The 26,629-nt window shown below is 37.5% G+C and overlaps 1 protein-coding gene across 2 annotated transcripts in view; it reads right to left on the reverse strand.

The window, feature by feature from the left end:
- LUZP2 (leucine zipper protein 2) overlaps window positions 1-26,629 on the reverse strand; it is a 128,196-nt gene that overhangs the window by 76,026 nt on the left and 25,541 nt on the right. For both annotated transcript variants that reach the window (XM_054635730.2, XM_054635729.2), the window contains exon 2: window positions 928-1,045. In XM_054635730.2, the coding sequence (XP_054491705.2) occupies window positions 928-1,045 (118 nt within the window). The remainder of the gene's footprint in view (window positions 1-927; window positions 1,046-26,629) is intronic.

Below are 26,629 nucleotides of genomic sequence, written 5' to 3' on the forward strand. Positions count from 1 at the left end.
CATCATTTGCAGTAGCTGCCAGTACAAATGAGAGTCAAGGGGCCAGCTGGAAATATAATTTGCATGGTAGAAGATTACATAGCTTAGTTAAGATATTAAAATTAGTTGAGAAACTAAGTTAGCTAGCAAAGATCACGTACCTTAGTTAAAGAGTAACAAATATATTAAGAAAGAGAAGCTAGAAGTGACAAGGATAGATGAAGCAACCGTGAAGAAGCAGAGACCATAGAAATACCTTGCCTCAAGAATAATCAAACAGTTCAGAGAGGCTTGGACCATGACCAGGAAGTCAAAAGGTCCTGCTAAGTGGCTATAGGTAAAGACTTCACCATGAGGAAGATGGCTTTCTTCCTCCCATAGACCCACTCCCCTATTTCAAAATCCCACCCACGCAGTTAAGGGAGTATAATTGAGCAGCCACAATGGATATTCAGCTGATTATAATACAAAGTGGGCAGGTAATGACTATGTATTATGTGTCCTTAGAAAGCACTTGGATATGTAAAACCTTTTCTGTACAAATTGAGGGCAGGAGTCTGCAACTCCTTGCACATGTCTTTGCAAATTATTCCCCATGTGTCCAGAACTGCAATAAAATACCCTTCTTTTAAGCTTTAATTAGTTGAAGTCCATGCTTCAAATGTGTGTCAGCTCCATTAATACTGCATATTTCAGGTCCTTCCCTTCATTTTAGTATGTTCTATTTTCATATTTTCTTTATTTTTATTGAGTTGACAAAGGCCCCAACACATTAGGATGAAATTTTCCATGAAACCATCAGGTTTATGTTAAGTGGAAGATCAACAAAATAAACAAAATGGTAATTATTCACACATTAAAAAGAAATATTTTTTGTAATTAAAAGACACCAATAAGAAAATGCTGAGGTAAGTAAGTAATCTTATAGAAACTGAGACAGAGTCTAACCTGAAGGTTTACTTTAATTCCCTGAAGTTCTTTAGAAGTCTTTAACAGTTGATGAAGTATGTTGCTCCTCTCCTTAAAGACTTCTTTCAGCTGTCTTTCCAGTTCTTCATAGCCCTGTCTAACACAAAGAATAAAAACATGAGAAAATTTCAAAACATTTGTCAATGCAACTTTAAACATATCTTTCTTCATCCAAATTTAATCAATTCCAACACCCTGTACAGATTTCAAGTGTCCCCTTGCTCAGCTATAGAACTTAATTTTTCCTAATCTAGATGAATAGATGTTTTATGCATTGAAATGATGTCCTGATTCTGAGTGAGCAAATTACCAGATTGAAACACTGCAAATGATGGATTGTCTGTGGTGAACAGGAGACATAAAGGAATGTATTTAGCATGAGTGACAGTGTGAGATTTTTCTTACCTTAAATCATATACCCCACAAGAAACAAAACTTTGAAAGTATGAAGTTTTGAGACATCAGTAAGGACAGTTCAATCTATTATAACTTGGTAAATGAAACACAGGACTCCTTTAACACAAGTGCCTCAGTATCAAGTATAGATTAATAAAAGTTAGGTGTCACTGGCTGTGCTAGATCGCAACCGCCTCTGCAAAACAAGAAGCCAAGCCCCAGGTGATAAGCACATGGTGGATGCTAAGCCCAATGCTCACTGTTCTTGGAGAAAAACAAAAAACAAGTGGGCTAAGATGATAAGAGAAAGGAATGTGAGCTAATGGGTTTGGCTAACTGCTTTTTCTGCAGGACAAGGGCTTAACCCGCATGCACTAAGCGATACAGGAAGAACATTTACTGGCTGCCATTTTTATGAGTAACAGAAGAGCTGCCACAAAGCACAGAAAAGTGTAATAAAAGAATAAGAACATAATTTCACACAATGTCAGATGAAGCATAACTCATACAGCAATAAAGTGTGTAATACAATCAAGCATTAGCAAAATAGGTGTGATGAATGTATTAGATAAGAACAGCGTGCCATGTTTGTAACTTAAGATAAGAAAACCACAAGTTATAGAATATTGTATTTGTAGGGACCCTCGTGGCAGGGAGCAATGATGAATCTGACTCCATGTTCTCAGAAGGCTAATTTATTACTTTATGATACTATATTCTATTAAAGAATACTGTACTATACTATACTAAAGAATACAGAAAGGACACTTAGGCAGTGCTAAAAAGCTCATAATGCAAACTCCTGACTCTCTCCAGAGTCCTGACACAGCTTGGCCCCGATTGGCCAAAGAGTGAAAACAACTCACAGCAGAATCCAATGGAACAATCACCTGTGGGTAAACAATCTCCAAACACATTCCAGATGGAGCACAACAGAGAAGAAGCAAATGAGATAAGAATTGTTTTCCTTTTTCTCTGAGGATTCTCAGCTTCCCAGAAGAAAAATCCTGGGCGAAGGGATTTTTCAGAGAATGTGAATGCCGCAATAGACTTCAACCCCTTGAGACTGTAATTTTTAGATACACAAACAAACAGGGTGGATGCCAAACTTGTAAACAAATAAATAACCACTGTAAGATGAACATGGCAGAGATACACGTGGAGGTGTGGTATAACCCATAATGCCTATATAACTTAGGTCAAAGCTACAAGGTGCTTATACAACCTGAGTAATAAGACATCAATATAACCTGATATCAATATAACCTGAATCATAGCTTTTTATACTTTGATATAAACTTTCTGTACAATGTAATGGTTAGTATATGGTTCTATACAATAAAATGGTTAGTATATGGTTAACTACTTGCTTAATGCTAAATAGACAAAAAAAAAAAAAAAGAAAAAGCCCCGCACTAGATGGACAGTTTGAGAGATAGGCAAGTATATTACTAATGAGAAACTGACAAATGTAAAGCCAATAAGCCACAAAACAAAGAATTTAGGCCGGTTAAGATCAGACAGACCAAGGAACACTGTAGCTGCACATGCTCTGACAACAAAGTTGAAAAGTTCAGAGGTGAAGAAGATTTTGGAAGCCTTCTTCAAAGACCCCCAATGACCCCTGAAGTGGGGAGGCACAAATGCAGCACAAAAGAACCATCTAATGCTATACCTGCATTTGGACACTAATTCCATAGCTACTTCATCTTTAAATGACTTGGAATAATAAATAAACATCACTACCTTCACAATTTCACCCTTTTCTGAGACTTTATGGGAACTACAGATAGATGAGATATTTTTCAAAGATACCAGTGTAATATATAATGGAGAGCATTACCAAGTGCAAATATTAATGTTTCTGTCTCTTCCCACTATAATATTTCAAATACATTTAAAACCATCTATTTTCTAACTATGCCATGATGAGAATTACATGGGGAGGGAAGAAACAGCTAAATTTACAACACAGCAAATGCAAATAAAATGCTAAGCTTATCACATTTCAGTCAAATTTGTGTTTGCTGTTGAGAAAATCCTTCAGAACTGCTGAAATGCAGCTATGCTAACAAGCAGATATAAAAAGCAAATGCTGACAACAAATGCCCAGCTCACTTCCTGCAGACTTCCCTTTTCTCAGACATTAACTCTTCCTGTAGCAGATGGCTCCATTGGCAGCCAGCATCTGCTATCTTTTCTGGACGGAGCTAAATGGAACTTCACTCCTCAGTTCTTATTTTTATCAGGCTCCCAGTGACATAAATGCTTCTTGAGATGCACTAAGAACCATGTGAACTAAACCTGCTCAGAGGATATGCAACTTACAGAACAGCTGTGTCCATATATTTATTTGGTGGTTTTGCCTTCTCCTTCCACATCTGCTTGGAATGACATTTTCCTTGCTAGTTCAATGAAAGAAAATGCTACATAACTAAATTCTTCAGCAAGACAGTGAGATGAAGTTTATTTGAAGGAATGGTACACCAACATGGCTGGAATTTACAATATATGTAAAGATGATGGTTCCAGATATTACTTCTCCTGAGAAAGATCTTCCTTGACTCTGTATTCATCACATTTTTACTAGATTAATAATGAACCATACATAACTTCATTAAATTGTCTTTATGTACACTTTTTCTTAGCATGACTGTCACGTACTTTTCTACATTTTGCATTGGCTTTTGTGATCTTCACTTAAGTGATCTCCAAAATAACCAAATCAAAATTGAAAAGGATGGAATGTGGCATTACTGTAGCAATGCTGAAGTATTCTAAATTTACTCTGAAGAAATTTCCCACATTATCAGCACTTAAGTTGTCCAACACCAGTCTGCAAGTGTTACTGTAGAATTTAAACTTTTCTAAATGCCCCAGATATCAGATTCCATAATTCTATACTCATGATTAATTTTCATATATGAAATTAATATATAACTTAAAAGAAAAATTAAATTCAAAAGATGTTCAGGAATTGAACTGAAATTTGAGCAACTCTAGGTATAACTTAAAAATCCTCCTAATTCCCCGAAAGGAAATCAAAGATTCTGGAAATGTTTACAGCAGCTACTTTGCATATATTCTCATCCCTTTTAAAGCCATTTTCCTGTGCAGTAAATGTAGAGATTTTCCTACACTAGGAAGAAAAGTAATGGTCAAACTGCATTTAAATATATGTAACGTTAAGCAACTTATTTGAATAGATTGCATCATTTATTTTAAACCTATATTCAACTTCCCTCTGATAATGGCTTAGTCTTGAGGGAGCTAAAAATGTTAATTTAAACAAAAAAACGTTAGACAACTGAGCTTTTTTTGCTGGTGCTGTGTTACAGGGCATCACATACCAAGCCCCAGGACTGACTGACAGATCTCTTATGAAGCTGCAAGCATTTCACTGGCCAGATCCCCAGGGGATGGGGAGTTCAGACCTGTGAGAATATCCAGAATGGGTCTTTCAAAATGCCCTTTATAAGAAAAATAAATCTCTCATGGAAAATAAATCTCTCTGTTGCCACAGGACTATCTGGAGGTGAGGTGTCTTCACCTCCTTGCCCCGCATCCCCTGCCACGTGCACCCTAACAACGCTGGACTTCGGATAACCCCGACAGAGTCCAGAGGAAGATCTCATTCCCCAGTGTGAGACCTTGCCTTCCTGTCTGTACCTGGATGTGCAAAGTCAGACTGTGAGAAACTACACAGGCTTTAGCAAAAATTAGCTACAAATTCCCACAAAACGAACAGTAACCAGCCCTTCAGGAGGCTGTAAAATAGACTCTCCTGTTTACTGCTACACATTCCAAGAAAGTTAGAGAACAAGTTTAACCTGTATAATTCAACAGCAATTTTAAGGGTTTATTGATTTAGCTTCCACCTAAGCTGTAGAATGGTTTTCTCAAGGGCAGTATGAGATCACTCACCAAGGACAACTCCACTCTTTTTCAGAGTGATGTGTTTTGCCTTGTAGCATCCTATACTCAGATATATAACTGTTGTGGTTGGACACTGGCCAAATCCCAGGCACCCACAAAAGTCATTCACTGGCTCTCTGCTGCTAGAGCTGGGCAGAGGTAAGAGGAAAAAAAAATCAATAAAGAGCCCATGAGTTCAGATAAGGAGTGGGAGAAAACACTCTAAGGGCAAAACAGGTTCAAATTTAATGGTATAAGGTAAATTAATTATTAAGAGAGTCAGAAGAGGATAATGAGAAGTAAAATAAGCCTTTAAACCTCCTTTTTTCTCCCGAGCCCCCTCCTCCTTTCTCACTGACAGCACAGGGAGACAGGGTGTGGGGGCTTTGGTCATCCATTGCCTGAGATCTTCTGCTCACTCAGGGAGAGGAATCTTTCCTCTGCTGTGCCGTGGGGCTCCTCTCATAGGAGACAGCTCTCCGTGAACTTCTCCAGTGTGGCTCTAATTCCATGAGCAGCAGTCCTGCCAAAACTGTTGCAAGGTGAAGTCCCTCCCACAGGCAAACAGTCTTCTCAAAACTGCTGTGGCATGGGTCACTTGTCCACAGCGTGCAGTCCTCCAAGGACAGGCTGCTCTGGTCTGGGAGCAAGGGCTCTCTATCTCTGGGAGCAGGGGCCCTCTCTCTCCATTCAGGTCTCCCACTGGATCACAGCTTTCTCCAGCATCCACCTGCTCTGGTGTGAGCACTTCTCTCACATGCCCTGTGGAGCTTATGGGCTGCAGGGAAACAACCTGCTTCACCACAGTCCTGACCACAGCCTGCAGAGGAATCTCAGCTCTGGTGCCCAGAGCACCTCCTCCCTTTCCTTTTCCACTGACCTTGGTGCTGCCATGCTATTCTCCCTCACGTGTCCTCACCTCCTCCTCTTCTCCGACCAGAAGAAAAACTGCTGCTTGTAGGTACCATGCCAACAAGTTTCACCAACTCAAAACTTTCTGTAGGATTTTGCAGTGCCAGGAGGTTGATCTCTCCTGGGTTCTGTGCTGGGCAGTCACTTGCTGTGTTTTTGCTGTTGGCCATGCAGCCCTATTGGCACTGAGGGGGCAGAGGCGGCAGCCACAGCACTGTGGGGTTTGTAAGGGCCCCAGGACGAGGTGAGAGATGAGAATCTGACTCCATGTTCTCAGAAGGCTGATTTAGTATTTTATGTACTTGTAGTATATTAAATGAATGCTATACTAAAACTATACTAAAGAAAGAGAAGAGAAAGGAGACATCAGGAGGTTGAACAAGAATGAAATAATAAAAACTCGTGACTGAATCAGAGAGTCCGATACAGCTGGTCGTGGTTGGCCATTAAGAAAAAACAATTCACATGGAACCAATCATTCACCAGTTGGTAAACAATGCCCAAGCCACATTCCAAAGCAGCAAACACAGGAGCAGCAATCAGACAATTATTGTTTTCATTCCTCTCTGGGGCTTCTCAACTTCCCAGGAGAAAATCCTGGGCAAAGAGGATTTTTCAGAAAATATCATGGTGACAACAGCACTGGGACTATTTTAACAGCTCTCCTCATGCAGGGCACCAGGAAGGAGAAGCCACTGCTGCCACCCCTGCCTGTGGTGGCTCTGGCTGGTGGTGGCCAGGCAGGGGAGGCTCACACGGGCCACACCGAGGTGGCGGAGGCTGTGGTGGGGCATCGCCATGGGCCGCACCAGGAACGGCGCCTTGCCACTCCTGGAAAAAACTCTGTGTGCACTGCTTTGATTTTCCTCTCAAATACGGCATCACAGAGGCATTGCCAACCTCTCTAACTGGGCCAGCAGCCTGTCCATCTTCAGAGCCATCAGCCATTGGCTCTGCTGGACATGCTGGAAGCTTCAGCAGCTTCTCACAGGAGCCGCCTCTGTGGCCCTCCTGCTACTGAAAACCAGGCTGTGCTAAATCAACACAATAACTAAAACAGAAAGGATTTTAATTGTGGAAAATTGTGGTATGATTAGATATGAAAAGGATTAGTTGCTTACAAGGAGGAAGTTATACTAAACATATGCACTTTATTTGTGCTGATTACAAAATATGGATTACCAACTTTCTGATAATTCTATCATTATTTGCTCTCTAGTACTGTGAGTGGTTTATTACTCTGAAGAAACCATCAGAAAGTAACAGCTGCATTTTCAGACCAAATTTTCTTTCCACCTGCTACACTTTCTTACGTGAAACCAAGAAAGGAACTGAACATCAGGGAAAAAGAGCCTTTGTATGTACAAGCATAAATATCTCTAAAACTTCAATGAGCCAAAATACAAGGTATTTCCTTTTATATTTCTTTTTCCTGGGGACCAAAATGAAAACATTTGAAAGTTTACAAACCCATGCTTTTCTAGTTATATCCAGTACTCATTATCATGGGAAGAACCTTGTATTTTTTCAAAAATTTCAGAAAAGCAGAGGTGATGTAGATCTTTGATGATATATTTATACACTCCCCATTGGGTGAATTTAGAAAAAAAAATGCACATACAAAACTGTGCATTACTATGCACCTCAGAAATCAAAATTGATATTTGTGATAAAAACCTTTGGTCAGTCATAATTCAAACTCCTGCTTCACACATCCATTTATGGTGCAAGTAGAACCCAGCACACCTTCCCTTATGATTGTGCAGAAATGCCAGAGTTAGGAGACACAAACTATACAGCACTACCAGGATCAGAACACAGAACCCAGTTCTTACAGGCTTGCTCACAGCCCAACATGTCTTTCACCTGTATCTTATCTTCCCTATTCTTGTTACAAGACTTGATCAGTATTTTCAGGAAGCAATTATCATGCTTATCTGAGTATATTTATAAAATACAAAATTTATAAAATAACTTATAAAAGTTCAATTACAAAAACTCATATTAAGATCAAATAACTGAAGCACAACAGTAGCAAAGAGGGGTGGAACACCTGCAGGACTGTTCTTTGGACAGAGATTATCTTTATTTCCATACAGTACACTCCTAACCACATGCCAGGGATTCAAAGACTGCAAATGTGGAAAATAGGAAATGGAGTTGCAGCACATTATTTACAGCAAAGAGGCAAACTTAATTAATTATGTCAACAGTGTAGTTGGCATTGGCCTCCGTGGAAGGTACATGAGGAGCCATACAGCAATCTGTCTTTCTGTTTGGATGAATACTTCTGCATCAATAATTTATGTTCACTTGGTATTAAAACTGGCTGCTAATAACACAAGTCAGATTTTAAAGTCAAAGTTTGTTGAGCACCACACCATCCTAATAAACATTTTGTGGCAATCATAATGAAACTCTTTGATATTAGTCAGGATCTTCCATTCTCATCAGTAAACTCCCAAATAGTTCAGCACATTAAGGGTAATAAGTATTCTAAATATTTTAATGGAATTTTACAGAAATAATGCTATATAAAAACAGTACATTTTTTTCAGTTACATGCTGTCCAGTAAGAAAAATAAATAAATCGAATTTCATGTACACACCTGGTAGACGTGAAAGGACAGGACTTTTTGAAATCTTCTTGAGTGAAATAGATCCAAAAGTTTTGTAGTGTAACACTCACTGTTTTAATACAAAACTAGTGGCAAAAATTACACAACTCTGTGATTGCTACTCAACTTACTATCTTTTGTCTTTATTATAAATAAAAATTTGGAATTCTTATGTTTATCCTTTGTGTGATATTGTGATGAATTGTGATGTGAAATTCTGATGAATTTTCTGAATCTCTAAGAGGTAAAAACAGTAACAGTTTCAGTATTAGCTTTTTTCCTCACAGCCCTTCTAGACACAAAACAGCCACGAGAAATGTGCCTTCCGACAGCAACTGCACATTTGATGTTCAGAATGCAAAATATGACAGCATTTCCCTTGTTCTCCTTACACAGCCTGGTAAATTAACACTTAGCTCTAGGATAATGTATGAAATGTCTTTCCTTAAAGGGTCAACTATTAATTTCTAACTGTTTATAGCTGAACTAGTCCTGCTGCTGAAGCCATTCTCACTATTATGAGTGCACAAAGCAGGCAGTAATGCAGTTCTGTGTCATGTTGCATCACTAGTTGTTTTCCAAAGAAAGCTACCTGCTGCACTCAATAATCATCTTCTGAAGGCACACAGATTTTTACTTTGAGCTGGAAAAGTATGAGAGAAGAGAGATTACAACATGAAATGATGAGGTATGAGAATTTTCAAAATTATTTTATCTGATTCATTAAATAGCTATTGCTGGCAGTAAAATGTCTCAACAAATCTGTAAAACAGGACTTTTACTGCTTAGCTATAGAAGATTAAGGAAGAGAAAGGACAGGTGGATTGGGACCAGTCAATTATTTTGTGTTTGCAGCACAGTGCCTGTGTGTGTTTACAAGTCTGAAGCAAGACTTCTTCCTCAACTGCAGCTTTTGGATACATACTGGTTTTACAGGGTAATTTGCAAAGATTTCTAATTATTCATCACTCATTAGTATGACAAACCTTTGGAAAGCAATCAAATATTGATAAGTAATTTAAAAGAAAATTCAATTCAATAAAATTTTTTCTTGTCCATCTCTTCAACTCTTCTTTAAAACATATTGTTTTAGTCCCACATTTTGAATGCACTGATGAACTCAAAAGGCACTGTTCTGAATTCAGATCTACAAATTAGAAAACAAATGTCTCTTTTTCATTATTTAACAGCTACAGAAGTCAGTGTTTGCAGTTCATCTCTGTCACAAACTGTGCAATCTGTATTTTGTTATAGTTCAGAACTGTCCATCAAAATAATAACCTTCACTTTCAGTAGAAGATACCTAAGGAGTATCTCAAGTGTGGTTTTCTTAGATAGCTTCTCCAACATCAGTTATACAGGATATAGATTTCTTTGGGAAAGGAGGGACTGGCAGTGTCCAAAGCACTCTGCTATCAGCAATACAGTAGCATTTTAAAATAAAAACTGGACAAGAGCTATTCAGCATTATCAAATTTTCACAGCTAAACACTCTCAAAGCGCCTTTGGCTAGTATCAGGCATCCAAAGATTAGAGGAGTGTGGGGGAGAGTTTTCTTTTCAACAGGACAGCTGTAAGGGGTTAATTTCTATATAAGCTTTATGTGCATAGAGCCTTTGCTTTAGTGCTGTATTCAGAAAGCTTACACTTCCTTGAAAGATCTTTGAATAGTTCCCTACTCCTGGTTTCCAAAGATAGAGTCAATTATCATCCATTATCAGTCACACTGGAATCTGTTTTTTAAAGTCCAGTATTAGTTTCATATAGCTTAAGGATTTTAATGCTCCTGCTTTTAATGTAGCCAAAACGAAAGCAATTATCATCAGTGAACCCTGGGTGTTCAAAAACTGATGTTCAAAACATCATTCATGGTTCATTTTCTACTGCACAGTCTGAAACACTTTGTGAAGTTAAGACTCTTCAGCACACATGATTGAGAGGAAAAAAAGACAAGAAAAGGAAACACATTGCTGGTACAGTTGTTTGCTTTATTTTTTTTTTTTTTTTTTTAGCAGAGGGAGGTGTGGAGCTACATTTTTAATTGCTTCCAGCAAAAAACAATCTAGTTGTCCAATGAACTGCAACTCTTCCTGATAAATGCAATATTCTCATCTATGTATTTAAGCTTGGCCCTGTAAATCCCACTTACAATTTGCACTTTAAGAAGTCGTTGGCAAAGCTATCTGTTTGTGTAGTGTAGATTTTTAAATAGAACAGCATAAAAAATATTTACATTAACGGACAAAATTGAGTGGAAAAGGAGAAACTTCTGGATCTGATGGGTTCAAAGATGAATCTTAGAACATCTTTCATAGACATTATTTTTGTCCAATGACAAACTCAAGGAGGAAGCTTTCTTTGCTCTGTAATATGTAGGTATTAAATGCAAGACAGAAGCTATTCCTGGTGCCATAACCTCTTGTTAAGATTACAGTATTTTTTCCTATAAAATTTAACTTGCAGGATCTCCATTGTAATCCAAAGTGAAGCAGCTTGTGCCCATTAAGTCCACCCACAATGTTCCTTAGCCTCTTTTTTCCAAATGCTTCCTCTGAATGTTAAAAACCGGAAAACGGTTGGAACAGCATCATATTTAAAATATTTGTGAGGATGACAGGTACAGACAGCAGAACCCTAAGGCCTGGAGGGCTTTTTTGCAACTATTCTTTTATCCACCAGTGGAGCAGAATTGTAAGGACATCATGGAAGAAACAGGAAAATGAACTCTTATTTAAAAAATAAAAAAACCCCATGTCTGGCTCTCTTTTAGCAAGTATTGTCCATTTTATTTTTACAATCCCAAGCGCAATACTGCTGTCAGTTACAAAGATATTTTTAAAGACTAACAGATGATCTAGTGTTATGTTAAGCTGGTTTTCTGCAGTTTCTTTTTGTGGCTCTCAGTTCACAAAATTCATATGCACTGCCTACAGCCCGCCCAAGTAAGCACATCACACTATCAAGGAATACATTAAAAAATTAACTGTCCTCAGAGTTTCAGCAACTGGACAGAAAATAAAAATGCACTGTATTCAGGAGCTAAGAATTTATTATTATTTTTATGCTAAAAGGTGCATAAAATTAATAATAATTTTTTTAATCTGTTAATTAATGATTCAGATCCTGGTTGTCAAATACTTTGCACATAAACCCACCTGTTCTCAGCCTGTAGGTTCCAGAGGTACAAACAGACTATTTTTATTACTGTTATAATTAGCATTCCAGGTACACTGGACAACTATGAATTGACATCCAATATGAATTGTATGAGCAATTTACACCTCAAGGAACTGAATTCTATGTTATATACAGTTGTTAGCCTGAAAACAGACTACATTATGATTTCCATGGCAGTGAAGGACACCTTCAGAGAACTATCAAACACAATGAAGGAGGCAAATATGACACTATGCAAATTATGAATCTATAAGCCTGTTTTAAGTTCAAGCAATTATGGTGTGGAAAATGTAGGAAATGTAAATCAAATTCTCTCTCTTTTTTTTTTTTTTAAGTTAGAAAACCGTGGATTCACAACAGGATAAAATACAGGCTGTAATTATTTCATTCCCTAAAAATAATTTTTATAAAGTTTTAAGTTTAAAAAAAGAAGCAAAGTTCATGATAGGAAAGCAGAAGCACCACTAAGATGACAGTCATATTTTGCACCTATGTTGATGAAGGAGAACACACATATAGATTTAGAAGGTGTACCTAAACTCTGAAATTATGAGAGAGCAGATTTGTCAATTACTTTGTTCTAGATCTCTAACTCCTAACAAAAAAACAGCTTCATCCCAACATTGACCTAGAAGCATTTATTTAAAGCATTATTGATCTACCAATCTAATCTTTATTTTCCGTTCTGTGCTGAATACACATAGTACCTATTAACTTGAAAGAGAAAAGAGGATGAGCATCTATCAGGTTACCAATTTAAAAAAGGGCAAACTAAAAGAATGCAGAATCATAGAATCACCTGAGTTTCAAGGGATCCATAAGGATCAGTGAGTCTGGCTCCTGGCCTTGCACGGGATGGTCCCCAAGAGTCACCCTCAGCTCCTGTCACTGCAGAATAATGAGTTCAACACAAATTTAACAGGAAAAGTGTTTCACTGCCACCCCAGAATGTCCCAATTTATTCTGAAGTCTCCAGCTACACGATACTTTTTAAGAGGGGTACAAATATGCCACTTATTTCTAGTACTGTTCATCCTTGTATTTGAGCGAGAGACAGAGGAAATTCTCATTTCTTTAAATACCTAAAGAGTCCCCTCTCCTTTCCAGGAACCTGTTCATTCTGCTGCCTGCTATCAGGCTTTCCTTGAATACCCCACAACCCCTAATGAGACACTAAAATTCATACGGCAGGAATTCACATGCAGAAGGAAGAAAGGAAAATCTAAAATAAAAAAATAGACTGAAGGAAAAGAAACCGGCACCAAACCCCATAACATAAAGTACACAGAGGTTTAATTACTTAGCTCAAGAAATTTATTTGAATTAGATGGAAGAAAACTAACTCATCAATCTTTCCAGAGCTTTGCCAATACCACATTAAGTGGTTGCCATAAAAAAATACAAGATTTTATCTATTTCTTTGAAATAATGCCTAACATTTCTATTGTTAATGAGCAGACCTGTTCATTAATGGTAAGATAAACCTTGAGGAGCACCACATGAAGTATATTGATTTTGACATTCAACACCACCTTCTGCCCCGTGTGCCAACCCTCAGAAACTGCACAAGAACCATTACAACAAATCAGCAGATTTTTTGCTAGTTTCTAAATTCAATAGGTTCAGAAATTATACAGGACAGACATCTATAAACTTTAGGAATTCAAACTGAAATCCTATTAATTTACCCCTCCCATTGTCATATTTTTCCCTTTCACCTACTGAAAATGATTTTGCTCATAAATTCTCCCCAAAACACACTAATAATTTAACATAATACTAAGATTATGCTAATTGGATCCTTATAGTACCCCAGAATTAAACTTATGCCTGAGATAATCAGAACTAGACCATGTACAAGACTGGAATCTAAATACTTTTTCTAAATATAATAATCAAGCTGACCAAATCACCAGAGGTAACTCTAAAGCTATGTAAACTGGTAGATATTTGCTCTAACACTTAAAAAAAAAAAGTTATATATAACATATATTACTCATCTTGTAACACCCTTCCCTACCTTTTACATTAAGAACCAGAGATATCCCAGTAATATTTCATCATCAGTAAATCACTGTATCCTCTTCTTCCATTTACTTTGTTGAGATGTGTCATTCACTGTAAGATGTACATGAACAAAGCCTTTTTCCTATACAACCATCCTTCCAGATTTCTGCAACAGAGAGGAGTTGAGGGCTTGAACAGAAGTTCAGAAGCAATACCTTTACTGAAAAAGCTGTAAGTTTAACATGAACTTATTTTATAGGTTATTAGAGAATCTGGCTCAGGAAAAAAAAAAAAACTAACTGATTTTCATGCAGCACTTGGCCTTGGAAAATTCAAGTATCTTCAGATGATTCAAGAACACACTGAAGCAGAGATGTTCTCAAATTTGATAATGAAAACATCTTCAGAAGTACTTAAGTTGACCAATGTTGATTCTCACCCATGAATATAACATTTGGATAGGCAAAAAACACTTGAAGGTTTCTGTTAATCAAATCAACAGGCTATTCTACTTCTGCACATTCTGAATTTGCACAGAAGAATCTTGTTTCAAGCCCTTTGTCCTTCATTCATTTTCCTTTCTTAGAATATGCTGACATTTTAAATTCAACATGACCATCTTCGGTCAGTGTCTGGGAATTCTGCATTCTGGGAATGCCAGTATTCTGCAGCATTCAAAGGGAGAAATACACATGATAATAAATAATTTTATAATATTTCACACAGACTCTTCATCAGTACTAGTTTTTACTATGGTTTCCAACATTTTTTCCCACTGGGGAACACAATTACTTTGTATATGTATGTGTATACATATACACTCAAATACAACCACACCAATAACTACATTTATGTCAACAATTTATGGCTACAAAATAACACATTTATTTCAAAGGATTTTTATGTATTTTGGAAGTGTTGTCGCTGCTATCACACACTTCCCATCAACCTGCTAAATATTTTTCTTGTTTATGCATCGATTTTTAGGTATGTCATGGAATCCCTCAAAGTTGGTTTTTTTCTGTTTTCACTGAATTAGTTTTTATAAAGGTGCCCATTACTACTCCTGCTACCTGCCTTGAGTGTTCTCAATTCATATTTTGCTGACAGGAATAAAAGACTTGGCTTTTAAATACTTATTTCACATTTAGAAAAGGAGAAAAAACACTGCAGTATTTGAGAAAGCATATCATAGTCTTTAAAATAGAACCAAGTCAAAGCAGAAGTATTTTAGCTGTGTGACTGCACATAACAAAAATTAGTTCCCTGTCTCCTCTCAGAAAGGCTCAGGCACTATTATGGGGTTTTCTATAACTCAGTTATTTCTTTACATACATTTAGAGTTTAAACATATTTATTTACAACAAAAGTATATATGTATATATAAACCCCCATATTGACAGTTTCAGACAAAGAACCATTCAGCATTTGCTTACATTAACCAGCCACTTCTATGCACCTATTTGTCTTTTCAGACACATATGAACCATCTCATGCACAAGAAAATACTCTCAAAAGCCTGATGACTCACTCCTTCCTTGATATCAGAATTCCTAAATCATTGCCTTGTTTAGGAAATTTTAGGAAGGGTAGAAACAAGCACTGGACCTTATCTTCAACTGATGTTACCTCTTTAAGTGAAATCTGTGCTAATATTTGTCTGAAGAGATTCAATGAACACCAAACAAGCATCTCCACCAAATGCAGCCAATATAGTTTTAATTACAAAAATAATTATTTTGAGAGATCTGGCTGACTTTTCTGAATTATTTGTACTAGCTACAAATAATTCTTCCAGCTTTTCTGTTTGCAATTCTGAAAGGAAAGATATTGTTGATCCACCATTACTGAAAGGACACTTATACAAGAATAAATGCATATACATGAAAATATTGCAACTATTGAACAGAAAAATGGAATTGCACACAATTTTTCTGCACTTTTGAGCATCACTTCATGAATTTGTGTGTCATCATGAAAGGGCACTTGCCATTTATTGTTTAATTGGACTAAGATCTTAGATTTGAAATCAGAATTGTAAATCTAGTTTCATTATATAATAGTTTATTGACAACTGCCTTTTATACTGAATATTTTTTGTACAATATAAATATACCAGCTCTTAAAAGAATCACATTAGAATTCAAATGCTTTACATCTCATGAGTTTTCTTCAGGTTAAATAAATATATTGAATCAGAAATTGAAATGAAGATTTGACCTCGAAGTTGTCTTTTAATTTCTACAGCTCTCAAAGGTACCATAGTATCAATAATTTTCTTGCTGAGATATAAATTTAAGTCAGGAATATCTGCATGTTCATTCAGCAGAGAATCTGAGAACTCTACTTCTGCAGTAATTGAATCAAAACATTGATTTTTCTTTTGCTAAGGGATGTCACTGGCAAAGCTGTCAGTTTGGGAAAATTTTTCTTAATTTAACTTACTGTTATTTCACCCCCACTTCTGATTGCTGATCTGGTTATTTGGAAAAGAGAGGAGCATAAAATTAAAAAAACCCCAAACAACTCCTATAAATACTCTTCCTTCCTCTTCCCCATGTCATCCTGCACCAAATCTCTTCTTTCTCCTACACCCCATCTCAGCTTCCCATACATGCATGGCAGGTCATTCCTGAGCCATTCCAGGAGTCACAGGAGAGTGGGGCAGTGCACAGCAGCTTTCTCCTGCTGCCCATGGTCCGTTGGTGCTTTTCTCTATTCCAATATGAGTTCTCCAGGACTGAAGTCACTCGGGGTGTCCCACTCTGACACATGGGGCCCACAGTGTCATTCCTCAGGTGTGTCTCTGACCTAGTGCTGGTGACATACACCTGTAGCTCCTTCAGAAATGCCCACCTGGGCACTGCACACCTTCCAAGAGCACACTTCCTGTGGCATTCACATTTTCTGGAAAAATCCCTTTGCCCAGAATTTTTCTCCTGAGAAGACTCAGAGGAAAAGGAAAACAATAATTATCTCATTTGCTTCTCTGGTGTTTTGCTCCCTTGGAATGTGTTTGGAGATTGCTTATCCAGCTGGTGATTGTTTCATTGGTTTTATGGGAGTTGTTTTGACTCAATGGCCAAGCTGTGTCAGGACTCTGGAAAGAGTCACAAGTTTTCATTATTATCTTTTTAGCCTTCTGCACGTATCCTTTCTGTATTCTTTAGTATAGCATTCTTTAATATAATATAGTATCATAAAATACTAAATCAGCCTTCTGAGAACATGGAGTCAGATTCATCATTCCTTCCTGCCACGAGGTCCCAGCAACTACAATAATTTCCAGCAACTCTTCCTTATCAGTCAACTTCCAAGGCCATCTCCTCCAAATCTTCAGCAGCATTTTCCTGCCCTACTTTCTTAAATATGTGTGAACCACATGCTTCCCTAATAGGCTGCAGTGTTGGCATGTGATGGAGTGTTTACATACATAAATGGAACTAGAAGAAGCAACACACAAGAATTTATGTTCTCCTCCTGCGCAGGGCACTTCCTCAAAAAATTTCTAACACCCTACTCAATACACTCACAGAAGTTGTGAAAAGTTTAACAAATAGTCACCAAAAAAAATTGATCTGCAATATGTTCAAATAAATGCAGACATAAAGGCTCTCTGAAGCAGACTAAATATATTTTATAATATCCAAGGCAATGTGCATTTCACACACTGTGTCTTGCTGCAGGTCTGCAGATTGGATTATGGAGATTCAAGACAAGTTACAGAGAGGGGCTGCAAACTGAAGTCATGCCCCACAAGGTAAGGCAAGGAGAAGCAGTAGGTGCAGTTTGCTTCATTCCTTCACATCACTGAGCAGGCAGGGCAACACATCAGCTGCAAGTAATCAAGTAATGACTAAGCCTAGAATATATGGTTTGGAATTCAATATAGAATCACAGAGTCATTTAGGTTGTAAAAGACCTTTATGTTCATTGAGTTCATCCATTAACCCAGCACTGCCAAGCCCACCAGTAAAATATACCCACAAGTGCCTAAAAAACCAACATCCTTCTAGATCTATAACAAAATTAAGATTCCTCTTGATTTTCACAAGCACACCCTTGCCTCATTTATTCCATGAGTATATGCTAGCAAGATCATCTTTGACCCAGTAATTCACAATAGTTACAATATGTTTATTCCATATATTTCACTTTTATTCCAAATGAAAGCCAGGAAAACATGCAACCCATGTTTATTAACACTGACCAAAATGAGATTTGGTATTGTTTAAGCACTTGGGAAAGAATCAGTTTTTATTCACTAGCAAGAATACAGATCAGCAACTATATGGAAATTACAACAACAACAAAAAAGTTGATAAAAATTATTTTGAAGAAAGATTTTAGAAACCACATGCAAAATCCACAAGATTTACTAGAGGTAAAAAAAAGAAAATTAAATTTAGCCATCGTACTTAACACTGTAATAAAACTTCAATTTCCTTTCCTAATTCCTGACTCCTTGTAAGACTTGCTCGTAAATTTAACACTTACACCATTTTTTTGAATGGGATGATTTGCAGAGCTATCAGTTAAGGTTAACTGAAAGCAAATGTCATCAGTTCTGCTAAAGAATCTGCTAAAGTACCCAGGTCTGTGTGGCTCTGAATGGAGAAATATCAAATTTTGAAAATGCTAAGCACCACTTCATATTTTTAATCTCATAGCAGAGTCAAATAAACATGGATGTGGACAAACAAACTGCAAATACAAATAGCTAGAATTACTGATTTTAAAAGGGGAGTTTCTCTCCCCTTTTTCAGTCCTTTAAAAGTATGAACTCAAGTTAAAAAAACATTTGTCCAAAAGACATATAGAGATGGAAGAAAGGAAAATAAAGGGTCTGAAACAAGCCCAGCAGCTAAACTGAGAGCACCCAAAAGGTGGTGGTGGTGAGTTTGAAAGGCAAGCCTGCACATATATATCTCTAAATATTTTTCCTAGGGACAAGAGTCTACATCCTCATGCATGTTTCAAAATGGCTGTCAGACCTAACACTTCCCAGGAGTCACAAAAGACAGGAGACACGGGGACATTTTCACATTATTCCAGTAATTTATGTTTTTTGACATTTTGGCCAGTGACAACCTTTAACAGACCAAGCCTTACACCACAAACCCAACGAGACAACATGATGCTGCTGCTACTCCCTCCTCCTAGGGAAGCAGTGATATGCTAATTATATCTGGAGCTAAATATAAACTGTGATCCTTTCCTAGAATGCTCATCAAGCACATTACTGAGCTGTGGCACACCATCAAGCTCTGAGCCAAGGCTATCTTTAACTGGTTGGTGTCATTTACCTAGGAAACAACCAAAGTCAATCAGAACATCTTGACATCCTATTACAAATTAGGAAAGGATACATCTTAATATTAAAAGAAAAAAAAAACAAACCTTAATATTTAGGAAGCAAAGTGAGGCATTGAGAATTTAACTCAAAAATAATCTGATTATGCTAGAGCTTGTAAATACCTAAACACACACATTCCCACATACAGGTCCTAATGCTAGGAAGCTTGTTTCTAGTTTCTTAGTCTTGTCCCTCTTACTCTGAAAAACAGACTCTAAAAATATGATGCAGATAATTCCTCAGGAAGATTCTTTTTTGTTTTTAATGATGGATGGCTCTCAATGACTTAATGACATTGCTTTCATAACTAGGTCCTCTGCAGTATTAAACATGCTTTTTTAATATATTTCTGAAATGCAAGAGATGAACAGGAGGACACAACTTTAGAATGGAAGTTTAATAGATTTCCTTTCCTTTCAATTTTTGGTTTGGGCTTTTTTCTTGGTTTTAAACAAACATTTCCAAATATCCTTACAATGAATACTCCTAAAGGCTGTGATCTTCAGAGCTTCTCAAGTCCCTGTAGTTTCCACAGTTACAAGGACTGCTAACGTGAACTTAAACCATTGCTACTGCTCCATTTATAAAGCATTATTTTATAAATATTTACATTTTATAAATATTTATAAAGGATAACAATAATAAACACACTTCAGGCAATGACGATGGCTACATATTTTCATACTATTTTTAAAAGGAAATAAAATAGCGTCATCTAGGAGTTTGTGCAATAGAAAGGAGTACAGCGGAGTTCAAACACTTCAATACATTTTATGAACAACTAAAGTCAAAATATCTGTGGATATACAAACAAATAAAATGGAAACATAATGCTGTCCTGTCTTTTTTTGTCTAATATTGCAAATATTATTACACTTAAGATATGCAACCATCTCTCCCCAAACTAAACCAAACCAAAGCAAACCAAACCAAACTCCCAATTAACTAAAGAAAGAACCCACAAAAAAAGAGCTTCCCACATTTTTAATTGGGCTCTAGTTTTGATTGGGCATTTTAATTTTTAATTGTAGTCTGAGAACTTCTTCAGAATATTTCTTAAGCTCCTGTTGAAATTAATATGCATATGTAGGAAAATATAAAATTGTTGTCAAGTTATCACCTGGCAAAACAGAAGAGATGAAGAGATTTTTGCCATTCTTTATGTCTCAGATAAAGATCTTCTATACCCCAGTTGTTGTTCCATAACAAACAACAACAATATATAGGAAATGCCATTCTTTGTAGTACCAGAAAATTACATAACTGGCAATATTTTAATATTTTAATATGTGATCATGCACATGCATGAGCAGCATAATTTGCAATTAATTTGTGCAAAACAAAATGCAGCAACAGTTAGGTGACCCAGTATCAAAAAATGGAGGTGACACAAGTTAAATAGTCTGGTACATTTGACCACTCTATAGTTAAAAGGACATTTATAAAAGAAAATTATAAAGGACAGCGAGTCTATGAATAAAATCATCTTCGCACAAAAAAAAGGGCATCTTTACTTTTGAGGAACTATGAAAATTGAACCTCATCTTTAACAAGAACTGCCATTTAAAAGACAGTCAAGGAGTTAATACAGATACAGTGAAATTTGAGCAGTACAGCAAGCCAAAAAGTTCTGGAGGAGAGTAAGATCACAGATATTGTGCTCCATCCTAGAGGAAAGATTTGAGAGGGATTGAGAACTATTTTCCTATGCAAGCACACCTGTCTTATCAGTGCAGAAAGTTGAGTGTAATGCCTCATGAAACAAATATTTCCTTTGCCACCATTTGTCCTGTTGATCAGCACTTCCAGGAATTTGCAGTAGAGATGAGAAACCATAATAGATCAACCAGAGAGGGAAAGACTTGCAAGTCCCTTTAACAGATTTCAATCATTAAATATTATGGAACTCATAAGGGATGGTTGTATAACTACAAAACAGAGTTCGGCTCAAAAATAACTGTCTTCAAGGTTTATTCATTCCAGAAAATACACAAGAGAGAAAGCTAGGATGCATCAAGAAAGCAAATTTCCTGATTCAAGTTGAAAGACTGGAAACTATTCCACAGTGCTGTATTTTTGTTTCTACTACCAGTGAACAACCTGCATCACTGAGCTTGCTGCTGTGAAACTTTTCCCCAGAAGAGGATAAAAAAAAAAAAGCCCACTGAAAAGACACTAATAAAATGTTGTTTTCACACATCACTGAAAATTAGTAGATATTTTAAGTTTGTTTACATGCTTCAGGAAAAGTATTTTGGTTTGTAATAAGTTTCTTCCCCTCTGAAGAGATATGGCCTAAATGTGAACTTTAACAGAGGTGTACTGGCTCATACTTCTCAAAGCTACACGATAGGAACTGCAGAGGGCTAATTAAGCATTTTATCTTCTGAAGAGACTCAGGAAAAGTACCTTGGGAATGGGTCCAAAATTGCTTATGTGTCTTCTGCAGACAGATCTTTCTCCTGCAGAACTGTGATGCTATACTGGCAACAGAAAAGGTTACTAGGAAGGTCTCAGTAAATCACTAATAATAAATAAACAGGAAAACAACCTCTACCATTCTCTGCTTTCTGCAAGTAGTTATACACTTGTACAAGGAGATTTTCCATGCTTTTTAGTCAGCTTGGACTTGTACTTACTTTTTGTTGACACAAAACCCAAGAGCTGTACCTAATATTGCTATATAAAAGCCCTAATAGTCACAGACACAAAGAAGACTTTCCCTCTTCCAAATGGTCACTTTGTCCTGAATTCTTCCTTCATTTTAATGAAGGGACTACAATTCAGCATGAAACTGAAGATTCCAGTTTTCTAAGTCACTTAGAATACAGACATTCAGTCCCCATGCTATTCTCACCTCATGGCACTGCTAAGTCTCTTTCCTGAAGTACTGCATCTTTTTCTATAGAAATTGTTTATTATTACTCCTTCCAATGCACAGCAGAAAAAAGAGAGGTGATAAGAAGTTTATTACTGAATATGATCTTTACCTTGAAGTTCATATCTGAGAAGCTCACATCTACTGTTTTATCTCAGATTAGAAACATAAAGAAAAGTAGTATTTGTCCAAGCATAGCAGAATTGCCTTTCTTCCAACATATGAGCTATCAACCTTATATATGACCTATGGAATTGATTTTGCTTTCTCTCTCTTTTTTTTAAAATTCTTTTTAGTAAATTAACTCAAGCAAAGCCAATCAGGAGCAATGTACTGCAGCGGATTTGCTGTACATGATGGACATTTTTCTCCAATTTAGTTTAAATTAAAACAATTATTGCAGACTCCTCCAGAAAACAACAGCTAAAGTGTAATACCAGAATCAACAAATCAAATGAGACATTTCATTCACTCTGCTACTCTCAGCTATCCCAGAATTAATCCTCCTGGGTGTTTCGGTTCAGAGGCAAGTTTAGGAGAAAACACTCTGGAACGAGTGTTTCCTCCAAAGAAAAAGCCTCAGCAATTCTTTTTCTATCCAGGAGAAAACAAACAGCAGTGGATGGAAGTGAAAAAAACCAACTGTTCATCAACAAACAAAGCGCCGGCATGGCACAGGAAAAAAAATTGAATACATGCTAGATATTGAAGCATCAGCACCTCACCTCCCACTCCCCACACACCCACCCACAGCAGAACAACAAACCCCAGAATGTCAGGGGAAGAGATAAACTGGCTGGCTGCATGGTGGCATGGTACCCTGCTTTTGTCTCGGGGAAGGGATAGAGTTCACACAGCAGCTCAGGCAAAACAGATGGGAACTTGTTGAACATGTGGCATTGGTCTCCTCCTCACAGCAGATGAATTTCGGTGATTTTGGATTTGTGGATTTTTGACTCCACAGCAGGTAGATTTTGGGGTCCTTTCTCTAGTTGGTTCAGTTTTTCCTGAGGCCTGGGGCCAGGCAGAGAGGTTGCCATGGCTCCCTGCATCTCCCCATCCACCATCTCTCGGAGATTGTCGGATATTGGAGCAAAAGCAAGCCAAACAGTTCAAGAACAAACAAAAGCTGGCAGAAGGATTGCTGCTACAGTCTCTACAGGCCAAGGAAAGGGGAAAAAAGGAAACTTCTTGCTTAAGCTAACAAAAAGCCAAGCTAGCTAAGCAACCGAGTACCCACCAATCTGCACCACAGTGAGCACGCCCAGGAGCAAGGCTTTGAGGCACCCAAAGCTCCTGCCCCTCCCCAGGACCCACCTTAAACTCACAGCAACCTTGTCTGGACTTACAGCAGTCAGCAGGAACAGAACACCATCAAATCAACCTAAGACTGGGTGAGTGGGTCAATGAGCTAAAGGGAGAACAGGCCTTACAAGGAAAGAACCACCAAACTCATTTCCCAGAGCGTCCTGATTCAGCCAGGACAGGGCTCATTTTTTGCAGCAGCTGGGCAGAGTGGCTTGCAGTCCCAGCTACCAAGGGGGGATGATCCCACAGGATCACCGGAGCCCAAGAGTTCTGGTCTGCCATGCACTGTGATGAGTGGGTGTTACTTCATACCACCATGTCACTGCCAGGGCAGGAGTCAGAGACTCTTGTGTCACTGTCATATTTTCTGAAAAATCCCTTCACCAGGATTTCTTCTCCTGGGAAGCTGAGGAGCCACAGAGAAAAAGGAAAAACAATATTATCTCATTTTTCTCTCCTGTGTTTTGCTGCTTTGGAATGTGGTTGGAGATTGTTTATCCAACAGGTGCATCTTTGATTGGTTTCAGGTGTATTGTTTTAACTTAATGACCAATCACCATCAGCTGTGTCAGAACTCTGAGGAGTCAGTCACAAGTTTTTAATTAGTATCTTACTAAGCCTTCTGTAGGTATCCTTTCTCTATTTTTTAGTATAGTTTTCGTATAGCATTCTTTAATATAATATAAGATCATAAAATAATAAATTAGCCTTCTAAGGACATGGAATCAGATTCATCAATTCCTCCATTGTCCTGGGGACCCAGCAAATGCCACACTCTTGCCTCCCAGAGGGACATGCCTTCTGTTCCGGAGAGAGCACAGTGGGGAAGAGCCAGTCGTGATTTGTCACAGTCTTCCCATGCAAATAGTTCCTTTGTCTCATACCTTTTGTTACTAATATTGCTTTAGTACTCCTTTTCTTATATCATTGCTGTTTCCAGTTAATTCTGCCTCCAATTCTCAACTCCATCCCACTGGAATGGAAAGGAGGAGTAAGCAATGGTGTTTGTTTTGGGAGAATCTTGGTGGGGGCACTGAATTGAGGAGTATTACGCCTAAACACAACATAAAGGTATCAAAGCTTTATGAAGGCCACAAATAGTAAATGTTAATCTCACCTGAATTAAGCTTTTTAATTCTGATCAAAATACTTAAGTAAATTTTTCTGCATTTATGGTTCAGCATTTTGATGCTTCTTAGTTCAGTTAGCCTAGTTTGATTTTTCTCCAAAAAACGTGACGATAGAAGTTCTGAGCTGTCCAATGCAAATCCTAGGGTTTTTAAGCTATATGAATGCTGAATGCTTATTATGTATTAGACCCAAATGAAGCAAATATTTCTCTGGAATGGAATTGCCTGAGCCTTTTGATCTATGGCTTGGATGCCTGTAAACCAGTAATGACATTCCCAAAAGTCCCTGAATGCAGAAGCCATGGTACCAGGTATGCAAAAGGAATAGAGGCTGCTGCCAAGAAGTTGCTGGCATTACCTACATGTCCCTGAAGAAAAAACCCAACATTTACTGGAGAAAAGACAGAGAGGTAATGAAACAGTACCAAGACTTCAGAGACAATGAAAAACTATTGTGTAAGCCAAAATAAAGGCATAAAAATTACTTACACTAAATAAAACAGAATAAAATTCATTTACCCTAAAATGAAGCGTTTACAGTAAAATTTCCAAGTTATTCAAGTAAAAATTCAGATCCCAAATTAATTCTGGTATCATAAATGGCCACTTAACAGTGTACAAGGGAATAAGAATTGGAGAAATCTTCAAAGGGGATCGCTCACTTGATGTACTTGGTATCTGTGTACCACTAGAAAATTCCCCAAAACACATGAATCTCCTAGAGAACCAGTCTGTCCATCTGCAAAAGCCACTTGCACGAAACAGGTCTCCTTCCTTCTGCACTGAGATGCCCTTAAAATACTTTGCATCTGGAAATCTGCTACAGCTACATACAAAGGTATGTCCTTTAATGTTTTCCCAGTGACATTAACCACAAGTGAAGGAAACTGAACACTGTTTCAGAGTGTTATAAATTTCACTTTACACTTTACCCCACATTTCATTGAAGTATTTAAGGGAATTTTTTTTCTCCTGAACCACTTGGAAAAAAATCTAATATAATCTAAGAATAATCTTTTCAAAGGGATGGAATAGTATCAGAATTGCACAATACCTAGGTTATCTTGAAAATTCTAAGTTAATATAAAACAGCAATAACAAAAAATTAAAATACATTAAATGTTTAAAGTACAAAGGAAAATGGGTTTTAAATACTTTTGAGAAAATTAAAGCCTACAGTTACATTAATGTAATTTACAGTAGCAAATAGTTGTGCTTTTCATGGCTCAAATCATTTGAATGAGAATGTCTAGGGAAATTTCAAATCCAATTTTACCAGCAGAGCTCAACCTCCTCTCTATTACCAGACACATTAGCAGGCGTGGTGCGTAAGGCTGGAATTAAATTATCTTTAAGGTCCCTTCCAACCCAAACCATTCCATGACTATATAAACAGCAGCAGTCACTCATACTTCTTCTACTAGGGAACATCAACAGAAACACTGTGTAAACCGTGGCACCAACTTCTTCAGTGACTGCCTTCTTTAAAGCCCTGCAGTCAGCCAAAGAAGCTGAGAACTTTTTGTCAGTAAGGTGTAAGAAGGCAGCAGGTTAATGCAGCTCTTGCCCCAGCATGGCTGGCCAATAAACCCCTACCATGAGAGAAGGCCCAGAGGAGATGGGAATGAGCAATGCACCCATGGAACTCAGAGAACAGCCCAGGTTATGACTGACCAAGCTACTGCAAAGAGAGCTGAAGGGGACAGAGGGTGGTGTCATGTTTTATAAGCTAAAATACAGTTGAGCTGTGACATTAAATATGGCACAGTTGAGTAGATAACTGGTGGTACAAATGCTTCTTCCTCAATTCATTAGGAGTGTGTGAAAACCTGAATTAGCCAGACCAGCAGGGGGGAAGAGATGGGCGGGGGGTGAATATGTAGGGGTGAATATATACAAGGTACAAAAACTGAGCAACTAACCAAAGATTTTCAGCAACAATGATGGGTTTGTGCTGGCCTCAGCATACATACTGAAAAGAAAA

This window comes from Agelaius phoeniceus, chromosome 6 (genome assembly GCF_051311805.1).
Source record: "Agelaius phoeniceus isolate bAgePho1 chromosome 6, bAgePho1.hap1, whole genome shotgun sequence".
NCBI lineage: Eukaryota > Metazoa > Chordata > Aves > Passeriformes > Icteridae > Agelaius > Agelaius phoeniceus.